The 27,244-nt window shown below is 28.2% G+C and overlaps 1 protein-coding gene across 3 annotated transcripts in view; it reads left to right on the forward strand.

Moving 5' to 3' along the window:
- The window catches only part of LOC123299287 (AF4/FMR2 family member lilli), a 444,323-nt gene that overhangs the window by 245,376 nt on the left and 171,703 nt on the right, over window positions 1-27,244 (forward strand). For all 3 annotated transcript variants that reach the window (XM_044881638.1, XM_044881637.1, XM_044881639.1), the window contains exon 2: window positions 1,698-1,815. In XM_044881638.1, coding sequence (XP_044737573.1) covers window positions 1,698-1,815 — 118 coding nt within the window. The remainder of the gene's footprint in view (window positions 1-1,697; window positions 1,816-27,244) is intronic.

The following is a 27,244-nucleotide window of genomic DNA, read 5'->3' on the forward strand; positions in this document are numbered from 1 at the left end:
GTAATATTTGTTGTTGAAATTAATTTTCTATAAATAAGTTTGAAATAATTTTATATTATGTTTTTATCAAAGTAAGCAAATCATATTTTATTGACTTAACGCCTCCTTTGCGTCGTCTCTAACCGCATATCTGTTGTCTTTTATCATTTTGTTTTTCATGCAAAATATATTTTAATATCTTCTCAAGGACACAAGCAGTTTACTTTTTATTGGAAATAATTTTCAAAAGACATGTCTTTATTGCTTCCATTACCCTGGATGTTACTCGAATAACTTTTTGTTTTTAGAGAGAGTTTAACCATGATTCAAGTTGTCTTTTACTTCACCCATTGTGTCTATTGGCTCTGTAAGATTAACTAGTAACGTAAACTATCTGAATATAATCTCGATTTTTCTAGTTATCTAATGAAAAATGAAAATCAAATTTCGAAAACGTGGAAAAAGCATTAAAAAACTTTATTTTAAAATATTTTCAATTTGTACCAGAAAGTAGTAAATTTTCTTTCTAAAAAAATTTGTAAAATAGTTTAAAAAAATCACAATTCTTATCTAAAAGATTTTAAATGTTTTTATTGTTAGGAAAAGTTAGCTACTTAGAAAAATAAATACTATAATATAGAAACAGTTAGAAAATTCTATGTAGAAAGTAATATCTATAAACGGTTTTTATTCTACATCATAACATAACGAGTTTTTAACACGTAAAAAACCTTTAATAGGTTCGCTGCACATCATACACATAAAAACTTACCAGAGGGGGATGGATGGTTTTTATTATACTTTTATTATGAATTGGACATTCGAATGGTTACGAGGTACAAAGTAAAATGGTTAGATATGATATAAACTCTTCTTGTTATTCTATAAAATACTGATTTTCGAGGTTTCTAAAGATCTCTTTTATTTTTAACCTCAAAATGTTTTTATTTTCATATTTAGAAAAAGTATTTCTTTCCTTTTTTTACTCGACTTTTTTTTATAAATATGTTTATTTCGATTAGCTAGTTTATGAATTAAAAATATGTACCCTAAACTACCAGCCGAAGTAGTAAAAAAAAAATGATGGTCAGACATAGAAAAATAAAATAAAGTGAAAATTAATTGAAAATAATATTTAAACATAGTTAATTTTTTCGTGAAATTCAAAACTTCGATATATAATGAAATTTCGGTTTTTAAAAATTAGGTTTAAATTAATAGCGCCCCAATTTTTGAAAATTTCCTGTACATTTTATAGAAAGAGTTCTTACTAATGAAACCTCGAGAGAAAAATTCCCATCAATTTGACAGGAAAGAAAGTCGACTTGTCCCGGTTTATTCAATAATAAAAGACGTTAGATCTCTTTTAAAGGTCGAGTCCATCTGTCCAATCACCTGAGGTTCTTCTGTACACTTTGGGGACACATACCAAACAAACCAGAAGAAAAAAATTCCCATTAATTTTAAAAGCAGAAAAGTCGAATTTCACCGGTTTATTCAAGGTCAAGAGACTCCAGACCTTTCTTAAGGATCGAGTCCGTGTATCCAATCACCTGAGTCTCTTGACATTTCAACAAAAAAAGTACACGTAACCTTCAAAGTTTTTCTGCTGCCTAATTTTTATAAATGTAGCGATAAATAAAAGAAAAAAATTATATTTAAATTTGATTTGAAAACTTAGAATAAATTGATTTTAATACCTTTTTTTTAATTTACAGCGTGGAGCGTGATCGTATGCGTGAGCGGGAGCGGCAGGCTCGTGCGCAAATGTCCTCACAAGCACAAGAGCGTGAGGCTGAGCCACCTGGCGCCCCACTTTTCACCTGTCCTGTGAGGGTAAGTGTTCTAATTTTTTTCTCTATAAATATTTTCAATTCGATTTTAAAATTAAAAACATGATTGGATTCGAATAACGTGTCTTGTCTGTTCATCTGTGTTATGATAATAGAATTTTTCTAGAACGTGAGATAGAAACCAAACAACAATTGTAATCGAATTTATTACTATTTCTATGTCGAATCGATTTGTTTTACAATGTGTGATGATAAAAACATTACAAACTAATTGGTTTTTTAAATTTCTCGTGTGTTGTTACATCAATGAAATAAAACAAATCTTTTTGTTTTCTCATTGTATCTGGTTTCATCAGTCGCGTCATCAGTCAGTATTTATGCTCTATGCATATTTTTTAACGTTATAAATAAAATTTTTTCCAACGAGCTAGCCCTTTTACTAGGCTGTAATCTTGTAATTATCGAATTTATTCCTATTTTCACCAGTTTTTCAAAATCAATTTTCGAGAGCTTTTAAATTTCTCTGATATTTAGGATAATCTTTTAATTGAGGAGATTTTGAGAAGCGAGTTTTTTCAACACTAACAGAGACGATAAATGCTTCTACAGTGTTTGTTATAACTTTATGTCGTTGAAAACTACATCTTTGCACTACTTTGTGCTGAACTACTTTTAGTATTATATCTTTAGAAATACCTTAAGGTTAGAGGAAAAAAACATTTTTAACTTTCTATACGGAATAACCTTAAATAATTTTAAAACAACGCAAAAGAATTAAACAAAGATGGAAAGAAAAAGAACAATAGCGTAAAGAAAACGGAAATAACTTTTAAAAGAATAAAAATCAATGTTCAATAAAGCATTACAAGAATTGCATAATATTTATTATAATAATAATTGAAAACAAATACCTACTTAAAGTTGAGTAAAAATAATGTTTACTTAGGTATTATTGATTATGACTTAAGTTAGTTGAAACATGACTCAATCATTTTAATCATCTAATTCATGTTATTATGTTTATGTATATCCTATAAAAAATAATACAATAAGGCACTAATTTAATATCTACAGGTGTGCTCCAAATATGATTTGTTTTAAGTAGAACTCGATTACAAATACGAGTACTTTTATAAATAAAAAACCGAAAAAGAAGGTCAAATCATTTTATTTTCTGTAAAAAAAACTTTCGCAAGTGCTTTTTAAGAGTTAACAAATTTTATCTAACCCGATCATCTTACTTAAAAAATAAAGCTAACCCCGGAATCTAACGGAATAAGCAGAATATTTGGACAAACCTTTATTTTGATAGTACAAATGTCGTCTCAAAAGAGTCACATATGGTTATGTGTCTGCATTCTTGGATGGAAGGTCAGCGGTCGCAAAATCAGTTTTTAACCTTCGCCTTCGAACTAAAAAAAAGGGGGTGTTATAAGTTTGATCGCTATGTCTGTCTGCCTGTCTGTGGCATCGTAGTGCCTAATCGAATAAACCGATATTAATTTTTTTGGTTTCGTTTGAAATATAATTTAACGGAGGGTGTTCTTACCGTTGTTTCAAGTGCGAGTTTAGGGTTCCATACTTTAGTACAGGGTTAATCTTGAATCCTAGGCTATTATTTAGTTTTTTACTTTATTATTCATTAAACACTGCTTAAATAATTATATAATACCTTAAATTTATAATTATTGACCCTGCACTAAGGTACGTATAGCTGAGCGTTCCATTTTCTGCGCGCTCTATTTAAAAAACGGTTCATAGTATTAAAAAATGTTTCAGACAAAATTTGTAGATAATTTTATCCTCGTCCACTGTTGTAGTAAATGTAAATACGATTAAAGGTAAAGGAAACGAGATATTCTCAATAAATTGATTTTTGCGACCTTTAACCTTAAATATTTAAGGACGTAAATAGCTAAGGGAACAGATGTGACTTGTGAAACAAAATTTGTGCTATCAAAATTAAGGTTTGTACAAATATTAACCTTATACCGGTAGATTCCCTGATTCCGAGGTGAAACACTAAGATGATTGGACTAATTATCTTTTTTTGAGATTTTTGCAACCTTTAACCTTAAATAGCTAAGGACGTTAATAGCTAAGGGAACAGATGTGACTTGTAAAACAAAATTTGTACTGCCAAAATTAAGGTTTGTACAAATATTAACCTTATACCGGTAGATTCCCTGATTCCGAGGTGAAACCCTAAGATGATTGGACTAATTTTCTTTTTTTGAATGAAACTCATTTGGCCCAGTTTGTCTTCCTTATTTAAATTGTTCAGTCTTATTTTTGGCCTGTTAAAAACAATTGTAAGAAAATAAATGCTTAATCATAAAACTGTTGATATAATAATATTTTTTGTAAACCAATACAATTTTTGTTTTAGTATAATAAATAATGCGAATCAATCAATATTAATAATATTAGTGATCAATTTTTGATTACGTCATTTCAAAAATTTATTACATAAGATTATTAGTTTAAAAACAATAGATGGATATATCTATTAATTAAAGAATAAATTTCATTATTTTGTTTCTGTCTAAAATATAAAGATCTATTCATAATTATTTTTATTACTTATACAAGTATGTATTTTCATCCGCCATGTTTAAATGCATTATAGTCATTTAAATTTGAGGAAAGAAAATTAAAATTTTTTACCATTTTATTACATGAAAAATTCACAAAAATATTTTTTATTTCGGAATCTGATAAAACTCAGTTTATAAGGTAATTTTGACTCAAAAAATTCAAAAATTGGGTTCATTTGCCGATTGAAGTAGTAGTTTCTAAGAAAAACGATATCTTGGATCGATTTTTGACGTTTTCTCGAAAACTAATCGTTTAAATGTTAAATGTACCCCATTTTTTGAATTTTTGGGTCGAAATTACCTTATAATGTGAGTTTTATCCAAATCGGAAACGTACAATTTTTTTCGAATTTTTAAATTTTTTTAAGGGGGACTCCTTCAAAAAAATCGAAAAATTTGCAAAAAAATTTTTTGTTTCGGAATCCGATAAAACTTAGTTTAGAAGGTAATCTTGACCCCAAAAAAGACTAAAACCAGGTTCATTTGACGGTAAAATGAGAAGTTATATCACTACAGAAGGTTATAATTTGATCATAGACCCTATTCGAAGCGATTTCATACAATACCTCAAATATTACTATCAAATCCTTAAATGAACTAGATTTTTGGATTTTTAGTGTTCTTACTAAACTAACCCCCCCTTAATTTTTCAGGATTGATTTAGACTTAGCTCAACTACATTTAAAAAAGTATCAAGCCTTTTATCCAATGTCGTTCTCTAGCCTTTTCTCGTCTGAAGGACCTGCAACTGTTTATTAGTTAATAAAAATGTTATAAATCAACACCGTATGCATACGTACACACATAAGTACATACTGACCCAACCTTGACCCAAGTACATTACACAATAAACAATATTGTTGTAATATTGAGTCTATCAGTCTATGTGTCTGTCTGTTTGTTCGTCTGTCGTGCTACTTTATCTATGAAGAAGATACAAATAAATAAACAGAATCATATATTGTACGTAGACGAAGAATAAATGCTTGAAATGTAATGAAACATGATATTTATCAGTGAATAATGTTTGTGAGGCTCATCTAACTAAGAAGGGAATTTTTAATGCCAATTATAATGCATCGTTTTTGTTTTATTTTGTACAAAGGTGTATTTTAATTAGTATCAAATATTTAAGGATGAGTTATTTAGACTGAACGGAAGCTAGCAGACAAATTTATTCTCCTCTCAATAATATACAAAACTCCCTGTACATCATTAAAAATTTGAAAAACTCAAATATAATTGAAAATAATAATTTATATAAAGTTTATACTAAAATAATAATAAATTTTAAAAAGGTTCAAGTCTCTAAAGTGGTGAAAATCTCATTCATAGGGACTCTAACTAAGGAAAACTGAAGCTAGCAGACAATTCTAGCCGATAAATTTATTCTCCTCTCAAGAGTATACGAACTCCCTGTACATCATTAAAAATTTGAAAAACTCAAATATAATTGAAAATAATAATTTATATAAAGTTTATACTAAAATAATAATAAATTTTAAAAAGGTTCAAGTCTCTAAAGTGATGAAAATCTCATTCATAGGGACTCTAACTAAGGAAAACTGAAGCTAGCAGACAATTTTAAAAATTCGTGTAAAGTCATTTATAAGCCTTGTACCCTAAGCATTGCTTCTTAAGAAATTGCAAAATATCGAGAAAAATGGGAAAATATCGAAAGTGGGAGTTTCTTAGTTGATTACATGAACTGCAACACAGATAAGCCACGATACAAGTCACTTTTGCAATTTCATATAACACCTATAATACCTCTTTGATGCATTGCTTAACGCATGTACTCTGTCATATTCGTGATATTTATATGCCTAGATATAAATCGAACATTCTGTATATTGTATTGTATTTTGAACGAATTTATCCATTGACCGCATAAAATCCACGCTGATATCATTAATTTTATGTTTATTTTATTTACATGTCAATGTGACATCTATACAACTGGATTGCTATGCACTCATGAAATGTAGACAGTAGACACATATGTGTTCTGTAAGGTCTGAGACCAGTCGTGGAATTTGTTGAAACTCCTCCAGTTTTAAAACGATGGCAAAAGTTAATAGGAAATAAAGTTCTTAAAGGTATAAGGAACACGCAGAAAAAATAAGTTTTTAAATCGATTTTCAATATTTTATAATATTTTTTGGGGCTTATTTATTCGATTTAGAGTTCTGAAATGAGTCTCGCATGTCCCCGGACTGAATATGTGTGTAGATATGTAGATTTCACTCAACTCAGCTCTCTCATGTTGACATTTATTTATGTAATAATATGTGCTGCTATTCACATTGTATTCATAAATGTTCACACCCAGTATTTCTATTATTATTATTTATTAATTATTGGGTTTTGAAAATGAAATCAATTTCATTTCATTTCAATTCATATAATATTTGAAAATTATTATTATTTTAAATTACAATACCACACGTTCATCATCATCTCATCCAACACGTTTTGTCTCATTTTAACTCGTTAATAAATTGAAGAATCCATATTTGATTATACTTCTCTGTTTATTTTATGTATTATATCAATATTTTTGTATAAATTGATCGATTTATTTTAACAAAAATAAAAGCTTTTGTAGACGTAGCAAAGTTTGGTTTATTAGATCCGAAATTGAAGTTGTTTTCGAAATTCTGATCATTTAAGTATTAAATATTGAATTTCCATCAAAATACAGGTACAAATAACTTTCCAAGGTCTCATTTTTTACGAAAAAAAAATCTCGATGAACTCTAGAGGTAAAACTTGGAGATAATTCTAGCTTACAAGAAATTAAAGTAAAGTGATTGATAAGAATAACCTCACTTTTGATTCTCAAAAGTAGGGAGAATTTCTCCAAACAGAACATTACTCACGACTCTTTACGACGTAAATCGTATCATATTTGATCGGTTTGATTTATTTTATTTTGAATACCTCGAATGATCTCGTTTTTTGTGCGCAACCATTCACTTTTTAGTAATGCGCGTGTATAACTTGTATTCTTGTGTGATGTCGACAAAGCATCCATGTTTGAAACTGACAATACCTGACGGACACAGCACACAGTGTAGTTTTTAGCCACCGATACAGAAAAATATTTCTTCTCGCAAGGGTGTAGATAAATTTTACTACATAGTCCGTATAACAAACAAAGCATCTAATGTTTAAAACTGACAATGACATGAATCTTCTGATTTTATACCTAATGAGATGTGTTAAATCACCCAGTAATTTGTGCATTCTGAGTTATGTATGAGCTTTTAAACTACGTTCGTTACACGTATTGTAAAGGTAGGTAGTAGGTACGTAGAGATATGATAATATATTCACATTGTTGAAATGTATATCACATTCTCCATTAGATTCTGACATACACTGTCATGTGTGCGCACACACATCACAGTTACCTACTCTTCCCATCTACCTACACATCACATCACATCACATCACAGTATATCACATCACCCATTCCCACATTTATATAAATATGTTGGTTAGTCTGGTTCGGTGGTGTGGTGTGGTGAGATGGTATTATTGAAATGTTTTATGTTTATGGGTTATACAACCATTTATACATTATATGTATTATGTATGTAATGTTTAGTGACCAGAGTCACTATTATCGTTTTCATTCACGTTGTTACGTTGCGTTAGTAACGTTAGTTGGCTGTATACACGGTGCCCATAACTAGCGGATTCATAAAGCAAATCGATAAAAAATTTTAATAAAAAAAAAACTTATTAAAGGACAAGCTTTTATTGTAGTTAATAGTAGAAAATAATTTTATCTTTGAGTCACGCATACCCGACTATTTGTAAAAGCTTGAGGCGCTTAATATCAAGAATGAATCGAAACGCCTCATCTACTCCACATGCCTAATTATTTTTCGATTCATTCTTGATATTAAGCGTCTCAAGCTTTTGCAAATAGTCGAGTATTTTCTACTTTTTAGTACAATAAAAGCTTGTCCCTTAAAAAGTATTTTTTATTAAAATTTTTAATTTAAGTAAGACAAAAAAAAAATGTATATATCAAATATGGTGGAAGCGATGGGAAAATCAGGACGCCACAACTTTACCATGAATTGTCATCCAAACTAAATAAGTATGCAAATTTTCAGCTCAATCGGAAACCGGGAAGTGGATCAAATTTGACTTGCAGAGTATAAATTGCAATCAATCTTATTTTCTGAACCTTAGTTGAAGTATAAATAAGGATACAAAATCTATACAATAAATTTTATACTCGTTCGGAGTTTTTGATGCAACATTTTTGGGACACCCGATAGAATGTAGTGAATATAATGAAACAAACACACAATCATGTTAGGTTCGTTGGTTAGTTACATATTATTGTGATATGATTATTGTGAAAAAAGTTCACACTTTTTTTAAATATTATTTTAATTATCAACATTTTAAAATAAATACGATACTATGTTTTTTATAAAATAATGTGTGTTCCAAATAAAGTTTCCCCTTTTTGAAAAGACCAAACTTGTAAACCATGGCTGCCTAGAATTAATTTGGAATGATAAAGTCATCCCAAACCTGAAATGGAGGCATAAACTTGGATGGTAGCAGTCAATATAGTAGTTGTGTTAGTGCAGTTAATCTAGTAAAAATCTTAAGTTATCGCTTGTAGATACTTTTGGATTAGATTGAATTATCGTGGAAAAGTAAACTTTGTTTATTGTTTTTTCGTAAACGGCACTGTAAATTACATCCTATTTAGACTCAAAGCATCCCTAATTTGTACATTTAATTGACACTACTATTTGATATCGACACTTTTTATTTGACAGTAAAATCAATAGCCAACCATGTATCGCTGGTTCAAATCCGACTCGAAGGAATCCTTGTTTTTTAAATAAACCTATTAGCAGGTATAAACCTTTTTATTTTTTTACCTGATCATGTAGTTGTGACAATCACACCAGTATTTTGTTATAATATTTATAAGTGATAGAACCAATAAAAAAAAGATTGTTTAAAACTATGTAATATTTCAAAACATTATTTGAAATTTATATTAAACAGTATATTAATTTCATATAAACAACACATGCGTTTGTGTCAACTTCACCACTCAATCCTGTACGGTATTTGAATCACATTCAGGACCTCATTATTTTTTTCAGTGTACCTTTTTGCAATATTTCGTACTTTTTAGTCATGTCATTAGAAATACCTTAATAATCTGATAGTTTTTATGTATATCATGCCGTAATATATTTTATGCTTGCTAATAATTAGCTTCCTAATTAGTAAATGGTTTATTTTAATAAACGGTGCATAATACAATCCGGGTTAGATCCTTTACTATCAAATAATTATTACATAATTCTTATCATATGTTTACTTTCTGTATGCCGGTCGTCTTTTCTGAGGGTAAATTGGATCAGAGCTTTTGATAAGCTTCATTTTGATAGAAATGAACGCTTTCTTAGCTTTTTGTCAACGGCAATTAAATACTATGCATAAAAGTAAAGTAATATCCGTCCGCCTCGGTATCTGATGTATTCATTGTAAATTTGCATACGTAATAACATATAAAACGTAGGTACGTAGTTGTTATTTATGCATTTAGAGTTTTAGTTGTAATGTAATGTTAAATAAATGTAATTGTAAATGTAATTGTAATATGAATAATGTAAAATAATAAGTAATTAAAATTAAAATAACAACAAAACAAAACTAAAAACAATGTCATTGCATTGCATTTATACTTTTATACTACCTTTGAGTTAGTTGTGTTGTGTTCTGTTGAGTTTGAGTTAACGTCTACGTTTTAAATAATATTTATTATTATTATCATTACAAAATACAGTGAAACTTCGTTAAGTGGGATCTGGATAAGTGAGAAACCTCCATAACTGAAACTCATGCTGAAGTCCTTTTGCACTCAATTACCTCTGTTAGTGGGACGAAGCAAACCTCTATGTCTGGGATTCGTTCTTTCGATTTTATCGTCATAGTTACCTCGATAACTGCGACAGTGTGTGGATTTTTTTATGTGCATTAACTTCTGTTACTGAGAAATGAGATAACATCGTTTTGTTTGTTAACTTACTTATTCTACCCGCAAATTTCTCAGTTAACTAATTTTGACCCTCAATTACCTTCAGTTTTATTTTTGCTTTACTATCATACAGAAATTTATTTGAAAAATGCCGAAACGAAGGCTCAAATCGTTATGAGTACGTGAAAAATTGTAGTTAATATCCGTTTATGAAAGTGGGAAGACACGTGATGAAGTCTGTGTCGAATTTAATGTGCCAAAATCTATTCTTTGTAGAATAATTCAGAAAAATGATAAAATTCAATCACAATATTCTGAAGGACAAGCAAAACTAAAACGTATACGTTTATCAGAATATCCTGAACTTGAACAGTGTTTGTTAACATGGGTCATGCAACTTCGTAACAAAAACATTCCGGTAAGTGGACCGATGATTAAAGAAAAGGCACAATATTTCGCTCGAGGGTTCGGTATTTATAATTTTTGTAGTTGCAATGATATTGATAATACGTTATTTTATTTAATAATCGCACATCTATAACTGAAATAACCTCTATTCTGACCTCGATTAATGGAACCCTCCGTAAATAAGACAAATATTTTTTAAACCAGAATATCTGAGACACTGGGTAAGTAGAAGGAATATCTCTAGAAGTGAGGCAAATTTTCGGGTCTCTTAATGTCTCACTTAACCAGGTTCTACTGTACATATTTTTATGCATACATATGTTTTATTTAAAATGACATTTTATAAAGTATATATACAGTCAAACCTCAGGACCCGTCATTTTAAGCTCCCAAAACCTCTATTAGCGAGAAACAAAATCCTCTGTAGGAGAGAGTCGTATTTCCCTCATGGACCTCCGTAAGTGAGACTGCTATTTATATATACCTCTATAAGCGATAGTCGAGCTTTATTTATTTATATTATTTAGGAGGTACTATTGCTACAATAAAAATACATGCATAAATATTTACTTCATTCGTACTTGCTGTGACTTGTTATTGCTGCGTACCTCTATAAGAGAAAAACTCTACCCATGTACCTGCATTAGTGAGAAACCTCTATAAGCGAGAATAAGATTGTGCTCGCTTAAACTCTCACTTATCCAGGTTTGACTGTACATATTATACATACCTAATGTTTAATGGATAATTATTATATTAACATAAAATTATACTAACAAAGTCTACCAAAAAAATTGCAATTCTATAGTTTGTGTCGATGTTTTATTAAGGAAGCATTTAAGCTATTAAATGTACCACATCACTCGATTAATGCCCTTGATTAAGCCGGTAGATATTTTAGTTTTATTGAAAATATTTGGATAGATAATCTATGGCTTAGTTGATTAATCACATTTTGTAAATTTTTTTTCAAATTCGAATAGGTAGTTTTCAAGTAGGTAGTTTGTAAGTTATAAGATACTATCTGCTATATCTTTTATATATTTTTAACAAATATAAAATTTATAAAAACGGTTTTAACCTTGACAATAACATATTAATATCATCAATAAAAATATATTTATTCAAATGATTCTAAGAAATTCGATTTTATTTAAATCCATTTTATTTTAAGGTAGTTCCTCCGCGACAGTCCAGTCAAAAAGTTTTGGACTAATACTATCATTCAGTGCATTAACTGTGCTATATGACTATTATACATATACCATATATTATTTTCACAAGACTGTAGTTACTCACTATTATATTAGATATACGTATACACACACACACTATGATATATACCTTTACCATTAGTTTTTATATCCTCTCCACAAAAATAATCGCTAAAACGAGTTATTTATTTAAGTTTTTTATCGAAACTATATGGTAAATAATTTTTATTTTTTTTATATATTTTCTAAATATATTATTCTACATTATATTAGTTTTTCATAGAGATGGTGAACGTCATCCATTGATAAATAAATATAATATTTGTAAATTTGTGTATTTTTATACGCTTCTCCCATGTACACGTACAAATTGCGTCACTTTTAATTGCTAATATCTCATGTATGACATGGTAAATCATCTTCTAATTTTAACAGCATGTGTATTATGAATTAAATATTTTATATTCTGAGTTTTGAGAAATTCTTGAAATATCACTTTCGTGTAGGTACTACCTTAAAGAGAGTTCATCAATAAATAATTTTAATTTGTTGAAATTCTTTTTAAAACATTTACATAAATTTATTTGTCGGAATTGACAATCTATTAAATAAACTTCAAATACCTACTAAGTAGTGAAAAGAACTTTTTAGGCTCTTATTGTTAAATGTTGTTAATTTTATATGATCATTAGAGAGGACTTAATGCAATGTTACTTAACCTATTTTGACCCGCGGACATGTTAAATGTAAAAAAAAAGAGTTAATTATTAAAATACCATGTAGTGTTGATTACTCAATCACATTACACATATATAACTGATATTCTCATATAATACATAGTATACAATTTACGTATAGTTTGCGCTCTCACGAGTAAACAGTGATTTTTACGAAAAAATGTTTCATACAAAAGTTGTATATTTTTTTATAAAGAACATTTTTTACATTTAAACTTTTGTTCTATCTCTAACGGTTTACAAGACCCACGTATACAACATCCTACGGACTCAAGACCCAATTGACCTATGTTGCTCATTTACGAACTCGACTTTTTATGTTCTGACTACGCTATAAAAATTTCAGTTTGATATCTTTTTTCGTTTTTGAGTTATCGTGTCTACACAGACGGACAACCGGAAATGGACTAATTAGGTCATTTTATGAACATCTATACAAAAATTTTGTGCATTGCATCAATATTTTTAAGTTACAAACTTGGGACTAAATTTAGTATACCTTGCATATTACATATATGCATGTTATAAAAATGAGTTGACAAATGCTCTACTTTTAATAAAATATTTCTTTGTTTTAATTATCTTCGAATTTCGAAATTTCAATTGAAAAAAATGATTCAGAATATTTCTTGAACTCAATAAATTTTTTTCAGGTCATGTGTAATTAATGACTTTTTATTCATAGATAAGATAAAAATTGTTCAATCAATTAAATTTATTATGCAAAAAAAAAAATAATATTCATATTTGTTTTTCTTCAATGATTCATAAAAGAAATAATTTTATGATGGTTTAACAGATTTTTTTTACGAAATTTTCACAAAACATAAATCTTTTTCACATATATATTTATTTGTCTGTCTGTCTTTGTTTAATGACACACGAAGGAGAGAAATTCAAGAATAGTTTTCACTAAAAATGTATCTATTGTGAAATATTGTTTCCTGCTTATAAAAAACTTTTTTTTTCTCTCATATGTATAGTTTTTAAGTTCCGATTCTCTTCCGGTGCAGAGATTTATAACCCTTCTTTTTTTTTTAAATATGCACTTATTTATTTTTGTTGACAGATCAATATTTTATTTATAACTTATAAACTTTTGAGATACTTATTGATTGAAAAAGAATAATATTTTTGCAGTTTACTGCTTAAAAATCTTTTTTAATGCTTAAGAATGACTCGTTTCGTTTTTCTACAAAGCATATATTATTTGAAACCGACAATAACTTGACGGAAACAGCACACAGTACAGTTGTTACCCACCGATACAGAATGACACAACCTACATCATATCGGGCTTTTTTCGAGCTATCATATATAAATTATACTAGATAGTACGTATCACAAATAAAGCATCTATTGTTTGAAACTAATAATAACCTGACGGATACAGCATACTATATAACAATTAAAGAGTAAACTTCAGTCGTCCCTTGGAACTGACACACAAATTTTGTTTCCATACATTACCGAGAGGCAAGCGGTTTTCCATATTTATTTGTCATTTCTAATCTTAAATTTGGTTGTGGTTTTCATTGAATTTGATCGAATCCCCCACATTAATGAAAATGATAAGCACCTTATCACGTAAAAAAAAGATGATAACATAAAATTTATTTATTTAGAATAATAAGCAATGACCTTTGTTTATCAGCGGCAAAAATAATATACTTATCAAAAATTTATTTTATTAAAACTCAGCAAACTTCAAAAACTTAAAAGTAAGACAAAGATGGATGTAAAATTAATTAAGATAAGATTTAACTTATTTTTAAGTTCCAAAGACAAAAACCAAATGTTTAGTGGTTTTTTTGGTGATAACTAATTAACGTGTGCTGACTTGATTTGTGATTAATTTTTATTTTAACATTAAATTTAATGGATTATATCCGATTCAATTCTAACGAGTGTGTTATCGACCAAATATGGTTAAACATTGATAGTTTTGTAGTCATTTTGTAAACAAAACGCGAATTCCAAAATAAACAAAAAAAAAACTATGAATAAATTATTGTACGTCACGTTTCAAAAATAATTTTGTTTAAAATGTATATTTTTTAGTTTTGTAATTAACAATAAAAAAAAAAACATTTATTTCATGGCCGTTACTGATTTGTTAAAAATATGTATAAATTTGCATCAAAAATTTTATAAATAAAAAAAATCACAATAAAGGTTGATTATTTTTTTTTATAAATTTTCGCTCATTTTAGTCAAAACAAAGTAATAAAATGTCAATATAGGATACCTTTTGATCGAGCATCGTACTCCAGATCTTTAGCATTCTTTGGTAATGGGTTACTATTATAATACGAATGAAAGTCGACAACAGTCATGTTATTGTACATAATACTTTGACTTAGTGTGTGTACACACATATAATCAATACTCGCAACTGCGTGTTTTAGTAAATCGATAAAAAGATGATTTTGATTTGAAATTTTTATAATTTTTTGTTTTATTAAATACTAGCAGTTTCTCACCCGCTTCGCTGGGAAATTTCAATTTGGAGATTGAAAAGAAGACTACCGCGTTTTACTCTTCACTTCTCGTAGTCTCATTAATTCCCACTTTTGTTCACAACTTCAAAGGTCTTAATTTTTGATGCGGAATCCTATTTTTTTTTTTTTCATAAAATACGAACCATGTTACTTTCTATGAGTGAAACAATTTTTAAAATCGTTCCAGTAGTTTTTGAGTTTATCCATTTCAAACAAAAGATCAAATATTTTCTCTTTATACAGAGTGTCTCAGAAGAAACGGATGCTTTTGTTGCATCAGAAAAAAAATTAATTAAAAAGACGATACGACAAAACTACTCTGCCATTTTTTGATCCGATACACGTACACTCGTCCCTTCCTACACGAACACACACTTGCACACGTATGCATACGTACACGCCAGCGCAACGCTGAAGCTCTCATGTCTCACTATTTCCCCTCTTTTAAATTAATTTCATTTTTACCTGATGCAACAAGAACGTCGTTACTCTTGGGACATAAATTTAGATTAGTTTTTTTTATAGCGCATTTCTAAAAACGGTTTTTAATTATCGTTAATTATAGGAACTTTAATTATAAATATTTCACTTCACAATCGACAAAAAATTTTCATTTTTTTAACTAATTAAATACAATTATTAAATTTCAATAAATTCTTTCCAGTCACCATAAATTTCCTAAAAATATCTTGAATTTTAAAACAATCCATTTTGTATTTATTAAAATTTATGACATTAAAATCACATTATAAAAAGGTACAAGTAGCCAAATAAAAAAATGATAATAAAATCCCGTCGCGCGTGTTTTTTGTCGTCTCAGTGAGTTCTCGTATGACAAGATCATAAAAAACCAAAACAGATTATAAATTAGATGTTTGTCTTTGTATGTTGTGTGTGATACCTTGGGATATGATTAATTTATTTATAAATATAAATTAAAAATATTTCTTTATAAATAAAAATTAATTTAAATAATACAAACTTGACATAATTAAAGTAAAGTAAGATTCAAAAACACCTACTTACTTATACTTAAGTAAGTCACAGTTTTAAAATTGCACATTGCATGGTACTGTACCTACAAATATTTTACAGTGAAATTCATACAGAATGAGTCATCATTGTCATAACTAGATTTTTTTATTTACATTTTAAATTAAATAACCTTTAGGGTAAAATAAAAATGTTTAATTTTCAATTAATAGTAATTTAATTGTAGTGTACAGTATTGGAGATTGTTAACACTCGAATTTTTTTTGTAAGGATACAGAATACATAATGAATTGAACTTTGAGAGGTTCTAGACATGGCTGTGATGTATATTACTATCTCGACCCGTGAGGAATTACGCTTCCGTAGTAACCGTCATCCATGGATACCCTGTAGCCGTCGTTAAAAACAACAAACAGCAAATTTCGTAGAAAAGTGGTGAAAAAATAAAAAATTCTTAAATTAATATTAAGAGAACAAGAGTAGGTTAGAAAAGAACTTGCTAGAGTAATAAATAATATGCAAGATAATCGTGAAAGTTTGTGAGGATGGATATTTCTTGATCTTTCACGCAAAAACTACCGAACGAATTTGAATGAAATTTGGAACACAGGTAGTTTATAACCTGTATTAACATTTTAATTTCGCTAGTATATTCCCGTGGGACAATTATTGCTGACTTTTTTTTTTGTACTTTATAATATTAACAGATACTTACAATAAGTCCACGCCAGCTTAAAATTATTTCACCAATAGAGAGTAGATTATCAGCGAGTATCATGGGCTAAATTTTATTTTCAAAAGAATGAGCGCTCCGCACAAAAATTTAAATTCCTAAAATGTTGAACAAAATCCGAGTCGAAATTGCCCCGCAAAGAGGGCGGATATCTGCTCGTTATCAATATACTTACTTATCTTTAGTCAGATATTCCTGGACTAAATAATTATACAGATTATTCCTGATAAGTTTCTACCTGTTCCACAAGTTGCTGTTTTTAAGGTTTTAAGTAAAAAGCTAAAATTTGGAATTTTTTGTTTTGTACTTATAAACTTATAACTTTAAAATAATATAAATTTTGTTTCGTAACATTTGGAGTGTATTCGAAAAAAAATTAAATACAAAAAAAGAAAATAATAAAAATTGTCTTAACTGGAAAGACAATAGTTTTCATTTTAAGACAGTTGAATAATATACGCAGACAATATAAAAAGTTTTGAAAGTATGATAACCTTTTAAAACAAGGCAAAAAATTGAATTACGTCACGATGAACTCAAACTGATGTAAAAAAAATTCATATATAATTCAAAACTAGTAGAATCTGTCCAGTAGACAATTTTTCCATTAAATAAAAATGTAAAATAAAAGAAAAACAAGTGAAAACAAACAATTGACTGAGTTAATTGTTGAAATACCATGTATAGACAGTTTTGATGACGCAATCGTTTGTTTTTTGACGTCACGTAAATAAAGAAAGATTTTCACTCTTAAATAGCCACACACACATAACTGATATTCCCACATTAATACATACTACAAAATTTTCACCTAATTAGCGCCTTCGTGGGTAAACAGTGATGTTTACAAGAAAATGTTTCAAACAAAAGTTGTTTATTTGTAAGGAACATTTTTTACATTTAAACATTTGTTCTATCTCTAACGGTTTACAAGATACAATTGACCTATGATGCTCATTTACGAACTCGACCTCACTTTTTACGTCTTAAGCACACTATAAAAATTTCAGCTTGATATCTATTTTCGTTTTTGAGTAATCGTGATGACAGACGGACAGACGATAGAGAGACAGATAGACAGACGGAAATGGGCAAATTAGGTGATTCTATGAACACCTAAACCAAAATTTTTTTCGTAGCATCAATATTTTTAAGCGTTACAAACTTGGGACTAAACTTAATATACTATGTATATTTCATATTCATGGTATAAAAACTGTTTTATAAAAATGATTGAACGATTGTTATGATAGGGTTGGTAGGTTGACTGGTTTATGTTGTTAAGTTGGTATTTTGTATACCTATAATAATAATTTTGATGTTTAAATCTGATTGAATATAATTTGTAAATGGGTGACAACCATATATTTATTAAATCTAATAAATATTATGAATATATAAATATTTTATAAATATATCTATAATATAGTATCAATCAAAATATGATTTATTGATTTCTAAATAATGCTATATAAATTTAGGGTTCAGTATCAGTAAATTAATTTTACAATATCTTCGATTTATACATACTGTTTGTTTTTATTAAATATTCAGAGTAAATTACCTATTAAACGCAAAAATTTAGTTCATTTGCAGAGTTTCAAATGAATTTGGGTGATACCATTGAAAATACTTATCTTATCGTCAAATGAACCCAATTTTTGAATTATTTGAGTCAAACTCACTCTAGATCAGGCGTGGGCGAGGTATTTTTAGTCGAAGTCACCATTGTTTTAACTTTATTGTGTGTCTCATTATCCAGGTTATTGCTAATTGAGGAGGGAGTGAGACGGGTATACGACTCTTCTACTTATCTCAGTTTCTCTAATAGTATTGAGATAAGTAGAAAAAAAAATGTCGTCTCTCTGGTTAGGTTGTCACTGTCTTACTCGTATGCTAAATTAGGAGTCCGAGGGACTTCTGTAAGTCCCATTTGCCCATGCCTGCTCTTGATGACGAGCTTTACCAGATTCTGAAAAAAAATTTAATGTCCGAAAAATGAATTTGTTGATTTCAGTCAGTTTCTTAGAAAATACTTATAGATCAATGAACTGGATTTTCTTTAGTTTTGGATACTAATTACTCAAGGAAACTTAAAAACCAAAACAAAATAACAACCCCCCCCCCTTTAAGAAAAGCGGGTGTGTATTAAATTGTTAAAATCACAACACTTTTATTAAAAGTTCAAAAAAAAAAATTTAATGTAAATTTCGAAGGTACTATGTTGCTACTGAATCCGTTGTTTTTTTCCCAAGTTTGTATTAAAATTATAAATTGAATGAAATAAGTAAATAATACTTAGTTAAAGTGAAAATAAATAAACACCACTAAACTCTAATAATATTTGTAAACTAATTATATATTTAATAATAAATAATTTTTTTTCTAAATTTAATAGTTTTTATTTATTTTATAATCAATTTTGTTCAAATATTATTTATTTCATTGATGTTCAACATTTTAGTAACATGATTAAATATTTATGTTTTTATTCCGAAAAAGAAAATGTAATTGATAAAATTTTTGTATTTCAAAATAATTTTTGACAAAGTTCATGGACACTTCAATCTTGCGTGTGCACTTTTCTTCAAAGTTTTACCGTGTCTTAGTTTTGGATAACGTTAGTTTGATTAACGAAGTCATCGGGCTTTTTATTATTATTTTATTGTTCAAAATTGGCTGATAAAATGATGAATAAATCATGGTTATCCTTTTCAATTGGATATTTCTATATCAAAAAATCTAGAAAGTATGATAAAAAACTATCTAAAATATTTAGACAATCTTAAAAAAAATATATAAGATTATTGATAGTATAAAAACAAATTTTAATTTAATTATGAGTTCAATGAAGATCCATCATTTGATGAACAGAGACGACTATAGCTAGAGTATTGATGATTGAAAAGCGATATCTATATTATCAAATTTATAAGCATCACTTGCACCCAATGTATTATATATTTTTTAGTGGGGTAATATTGTAAAGCTAACAATTACTCATTACTTGACTACAAAGCATGTATTTTGTTTAATATGTATGTACCGTGCAATAAACCAAAACTTTTTTTTACCATACTGTAGGTTTACAATCACCTTAAGACTATTTTCTTTCATGATAACAGAGGTTTCAGAGGGAATGTTACATTGATTCCTAACATATTGCCGCAGCAGCTTTTACTGAGATGAATTATAATTTCAATCTTGTTTTCACCTTTCGTCAAGAATTATTTCGGTAGTATGACAAGAAACAAATTTGACATCAGTTTTCGACATTGAGTTCTTCATAAAATGAGCACGTATAGCGATAAAAACTAATTAACAAATTAATATACATGTGTTTGTATGTATGTATGGACAGCTTTATAATGAAGTACTTATAATTATGATTAAAATATTAATGTTATGTAATAAACCTTGTACTTGTAATTTAAAACTATATTGAAGGTTATTTTTACAAGTTTTATTCATATTTACTTAAATTTTTTTTTCTTTTAAATTATTATTAAAAACTTGTTTATATACAAAAAAAAAATTGTAAACAAGTTAAAAAAAAAAAATGAAATTTCTTGTTTAATTCCTCTTGTTTTTTTTTTTTTTTAATCAAGGAAATGATGAAAAACTTTTATTTGTTGCAAAATTATTAGTAATTCAGAATGAGAGAAAAATAGTTCAATACAATAAATTATTGAAGACTGAAACTATTAGAACGGAATTTTTAATTTCTCAAGAAAAGAGCTTGATGAAGAATTTCATAATTTCGAAACGTCGCGAATTATTAAATTACTTGAATCACACTATCGTTGCTTGGATAAGAATTAAGTAACCGACTCCAGCCATATCATATAATAAATTATTATATTCGGATTCGGAAGATTAAAGATAATGATGTGGGTGGCCTCTGTTATAGGACGTAGTCTGAGAAACGGAGGTTATACCCCATTATTATTATTATTATATTAATCTTAATACAACTTAAAAAAATTAAAAACTTAAACATAAACAATCAAATGTCACTATGACAACAATATGGCAAAACAATTACATTGCCTATTATTATTTTTGGGGACATAATAGTCCACATAACTGCATAACTATTGGACTTTGGACAAAAGTGTATACGTCACTTTTGATTTAAAATTGTTCAAGAAATATGCTCTTAAGATTTGTGCATTGTGTGACGGGACACCCTGTATATCTATATCCATTAGATAATCACAATCTCATTGAACTGGCGTATAGAAGCCATATCTACTATGAATTATTGGTTTTTTTAGTAATAGAGGTGCTAAAACTGATGTAATATTATTATTATATATTTGATGTAACTGTTTTTCTATGAATATTAATTCGATGTATTACAACATTTTTATGTATTGAATATAAATAAAAATACATTTATTATAATTTAAAAAAGATGAAAGAGAAGGACTAATAAAACTGAATACAAAATTTATTATTTATGACATGCTTTGAATGCAACGAATGTATCTAACTCCGAACAGATGAACCGATGGTGGTGTAGTACCGTGGCGGTGTAGTGCGACGTACGATATTTTCTACGAGCTCTAGGTAGATATTTTATGTATATGAATAAATAAAAATATTATTGAAACGTAGCTGTAGTAGGTAGTACCTACCTTCATGTAACGTAGCCTCATGTATTACTATATATCGTAGTTAGGTAGGTACTTCTACGTTCTACGAGGCTACATTTTATTGTAGTATCCAAAGGAGAAACTTATAATTGGTTTTTCCACATATACAAACAAAACAAGTCAAGTTAGTTATTATATTATTATTATTAAACAAACTAGAAAGAGGTTTCTCAGTATTGGGGTTTGGGTGTTCATATGAAAATTAAACTTTCCAGTCAAAACAAGAGGCCAGGTTCGGATCAAAGAGCAAAGTATTTCGAGGAAAATTGTCCTTGTGGTTACCTTGTGGAAATTTGTTGACTACATTTCTAACCCCCAGGTTGCAGCTGTTAACAATTTCCCCCCTTGAACTTCAAACGAATGTGAATAGACTCTATAAATTCTTAGCTTCCAGGCTTTAACGTTTATCTGATTAAAGCTAAACGGTTACAGATTCGAACCACTAGGCTGTAACTGTCTATTGCCTCTATCAACCGATTGTACTCGATAAGATATATTTTGTGGATACCATTATGTCAGTATCGACGTGAACGCCATTCTGATTTGAATGAAATATGGGCGTCAAACCCATTCTGGTTGGCGATACTCACAATACTTCTGGTGGATATTCAATGCTGTAATATTACTTATGTTTCTAAACAATACCAGCATTGTAGTAAACGTCGTACATTTCTTACCGTGTAGACGATTGCAATCGCACTATCTACAAATTTTTCACCAAATATAATTTTTCTTGCACCCACATCATAAATTTGATAGTTTGCAGCCAAACTTTATCATACTCTTAAAAATTTGGGCATGTTTTTGAAAAACGACTTTGACTTTATCTAACAATTTAAACAATGTTAGCGCCACTGATATCATGTCTATAATAATTTAACACCACAATATCATTAATATGACTACTTTTCATGGTCACACGCTTTTACAATTAAAAAAATTGTCACATTGATAGCAAGAGTTATTTTGTGTCAGTAAATTACTTAAAATAAAATGTATGAATCGGCTTATGACCTTACCTTTTGACTTGCTCCTGTATCAAACAAAACATATTTATATTAATATTTTTCTTATAAATTTTCTATTTGTAACTAGAATTGAAATGAATAGTGAATTAATCTATTTTTGGATGTTTTTTCCCATATGTGAAAGCTTTTTATACCATGTATGTATGAAATATATCATGGTATATTAAGTTTAGTCCCAAGTTTGTAGCGCTTAAAAATATTGATGCTACCTACCAACACAATTTTGGTATAGGTGTTCATAAAATCATCTAATTAGTCCATTTCCGGTTGTCTGTCTGTCTGTCGCCTGTCTGTCCGTTTGTCATCACGATTACTCAAGAACGAAAAGAGATATATATCAAGTTGAAATTATAGCGTGCTTGTTTGTTAACATAAAAAGTGAGATCAAGTTCGTAAGTGAGCAACAGGTCAATTGGGTCTTGTAAACCGTTAGAGATAGAACAAAAATTTAAATGTAAAAAATATTCTTTATAAAAAAATTATCAACTTCTGTTTGAAATTTTTTCTTAAACATCACTGTTTACCGGTTAGAGCGCAAATTGTATAGCATGTATTTTATGGAAATATCAGTTGTTTTACATGGTATTTCAACAATTAACTCAGTCAATTGTTTGTTTTCACTTGTATTTTATTACAAATTCATTGAAAATGCTAAATCTGTTTGTTTGTTGCAATAAAGGAAAAATTGAGTTTATTTTTTAAAAGACATTAAAAATTAATTGAAATTTTCTTTTTATTTGCATCAAAAACTTCAAAATTTGATATTTTATCTATCGAACAAATATATTTATATAAGAAAAACGAAGGAAACACGTAGAAAAATTAACGAAATTTATATCAACAAAAAATTTTATACTTGCCTTGTGTGCGTAGAATCATAAAATACCTTAAAATAACAACACTCTGGTATCTTTGTAAAGGTTCATCTTTGTTAAGGCTCAATACATTCTTTTAATTTTGGTGAAAGGAAAAACAGTGGACATCGGATATTGCATAAAATAATATATATATCAAAATACTTGTTTGACGTCATATAATTTTATAAAACAAATGAAAATCTAAACGTACAACCAAGACCAACTGGCTATAGTATAAAATTTAACCTTCATTTTCTTTTTACAAGATTGAATTCTGTTGTAAAAGTATAGAGTGATTTTAAACGATTGTTACTATAAAAATGCATTTACTCCATTTAAAATTGATTAGTTTTATACCATGTATATATGAAATATACATAGTATATTATGTTTAGTCCCAAGTTTGTAACGCTTAAAAATAATGATGCTAGGAAAAATTTTGTCATAGGTGTTCATAAAATCACCTAATTAGTCCATTTCCGGTTGTCCGTCCACCTGTGGGCACGATAACTCAAAAACGAAAAAAGATATCAAGCTGAAATTTTACAGCGTACTCAGGACGTAAAAAGTGAGGTCAAGTTCGTAAATGAGCATCATAGGTCAATTGGATCTTGAGTCCGTAGGACCCATCTTGTAAACCGTTAGAGATAGAACAAAAGTTTAAATGTAAAAAATGTTCCTTATCAAAAATTAAACAACTTTTGTTTGAAACATTTTTTCGTAAACATCACTGTTTACCGGTGTGGGCGCCAATTAGGCGGAAATTTTATAATATGTACTATACTTGATTATCAGTTATGTATGTGTCACATGTTTGTATGTGTAATGTGATAAAGAAATCAACACTGACTATGCATGGTATTTAAACAATTAACTCAGTCAATTGTTTGTTTTCACTTGTTTTAATTAAAGTATCGTTCTTTTCTAATCTTTCAGTATTTTTTATTAATATTTGCACTTGAGTATTTGAAAAATTTTAAATTTTATCAGTTGTATTTCTATCTTTTATTAGTTTATTTATATTTTATATATTCTCCACTTTGTTTAAGATAAAATTCATATTTATTGAAAATTATTTTTTATCATTGTCTAATTTAATTATTTGCACACCTGTATTGAATAGAGATGGAGATATATTGTATACATGAATTTTAATTAATTTTTCATTGATAGATTGTTTAAACGTGTTTGGTTTCTAAATGATTTTTTTTTTTCAATTATTATCTAATATGGTAGGAAAAACCGCGTACCTATATTATCAACGGAATCTTCCACATTCTTGTTTTAATTCACGCTTCATTAAATTTTAACAATCAGTTCTTTGTTTTATTTTTTAAATAACTTGTGAAAATGTATTTTTAATTTTTTGTTTAGTGTACGGTTTCATATAAAAAGTTTCTAACAAAAAAGAAAAAAAAACTTTTTATCGGTTATTTTTTTTTAAATTGTAATTATTAGAAAAAGTCTGTATAATTCACGCAATATTTTTACTGCCTTGTTGCGACTTGTTTTTCTTTTAAAATAATTTTGTTTGGCCTTGAAACTGTTCCATTTATTCTGTTAAATGACAGATATTTATAATATGGGGACAGTACTCGTATATTTTGTTTCAATTTTGATTGTGAATTATGTTATAACTTGACGAAAAGTAAGAGTAAAATTTTTCCAATATGTGACGTAATTTTCAAAAAAAATATTCTTTAATTATTTAGCTTTTGATGTTTCGAAAATCAAAGCGTCTACATTCGTGAAGTTCTAATGAAATTACTCGTCAAAGTTGAAAATAAAGTAAAAATAATTTCAATCCTAAATTTACCCTGCTCGTACATCCCTTACTCTCTAAAATAAAATTAGTGAAATTTCACTAATTCACAGTGAAATTTCACTAATTTTTTTAGTTGAAATCCAGCAACTTAGAATTAGTGAAAATTTACTGAATGATTCAGTGAAAAAAGAAATCACTAATTCATCAGTGAAAATAAGATTCACTAATTGATAAATGGAAATATATTTCACTAATTTATAAGTGAAAATTTAAATCACTAATTTGTGAGTGAAAATAACTTATTTAATGGTGACAGTACTTTTCACTAATCCATTAGTTACATCAAACGGTCTATTAGTGAAAACCGCCAATTAAATAAACAGAATTTACTAATTCTTTTATTGTTGTGAATTAGCAAAATTCACTTATTTATCAGTTAAAAATACTCTTCTATTCAATTGAGTACTTGTAAGTAAAATAATTTTTTATTAGGAAAAGGAAAAAATATGTTCATTTAATAAAAATTTTATTGTCTTTGTTCATCATATATTATAAATTTTCTAGTTGAAGCACTAGAAAGAAAGTTATCGGTTACTGCAAAAGTACATTTTTCATTGTAGAACTTATGTTAAAACTATTATGAATTTCATTATTGATTTTAATGAATTACATAGTTATATGAATAGCTGATGCAATATTTTTGGGTTTTACTCCCATTTTAAAAATAAAATAATCGATTAAATTATAAAAATTCAATAATTCCTTTGGATACTCCAAATTTAATTCATAATAACATCTGTATAGTCAATCAAATGCAAATATTGGTTCCAGTTTTTTGCCTACTTCCATCGCCTTGAATAAATGATTGTCCCGATTCTATTATTATGTAGGGTTGAATGCTTTCTTTGGAGTTCGCAGTTACTTCTCCGGAAAATTTTTTCAAATTCCTCTCTTCCTAGAAACATATAAAATAACTATTGGATTAAAAAATTTTGTGTGCCGGCGCTATGATTAAAACATTGCAATGTAACTGATTACAAGAGAAAAAACTTCACTTACTCTGGATCAAAATTTATAAATCAAAATTTGACAGTCTTCTTTGCACGAAAGATCATTTGAAACTGTTGAAGTAATGAAAGAATCATAGGTCATAAAACTAAAATATTCTTTTATTATACTGTTATGTCTTGGTTCACACTAGTATGTTATATGTCTTCGTTCGTACAAGTAAATAAACAGCATACTTTAAATAAAAAGGGGAAAAAATCACTGATAAATTAGTGAAAATCAAAGCCATCAATGCAATTAGTCATAAAATCACTGATAACCAAGTAAAAATAACTGTATAATTAGTGAATTCTAAACTGACTAATACAATTAGTGACAAACCAACTGCTAATTGATGAAAACTACTATTGAATTAGTGAAAATTGAAATCACTAATTGAGATAGTTAATGTTTCACTGATTAATATAGTAAAATCACTAATTTTACAGTGAAAAAAATTTCACTAGCTGAATTAGTGAAAATTTCACTAATTTAATTTTAAAGGGTATATGGATGGATGGAGACATCTGGTTTTTCTATGTCAGAAAAAATAAATTCTTTTCGTGCCTTCATGTTAAAATCTTTATTTTAAGAAATATGTTACTTGGAAAAAAGGGGTGTTATAAGTTTGACCGCTATGTACGTGTGTCTGTCTGTCTATCTGTGGCATCGTTTCCAGTTTAGGTTTCTGTATCCGAAAAATCAAGCGGGGGTTTTTTAACTTTTGTAAGTTTCACTTGTTTTCACCTAATCTTTATTTATTACTCCTTAACCTTAATGTTACCCCTAAAATAATTCATTAACATTTAACCTTGAATTTTCATGCATATAAATCTAATCGTAGTACGATATTAGAATTTATAAAGATATCGGTCCAATTGATTGCATACACACACATTAAAT

This window comes from Chrysoperla carnea, chromosome 4 (assembly GCF_905475395.1).
Source record: "Chrysoperla carnea chromosome 4, inChrCarn1.1, whole genome shotgun sequence".
In the NCBI taxonomy this organism is placed as follows: domain Eukaryota; kingdom Metazoa; phylum Arthropoda; class Insecta; order Neuroptera; family Chrysopidae; genus Chrysoperla; species Chrysoperla carnea.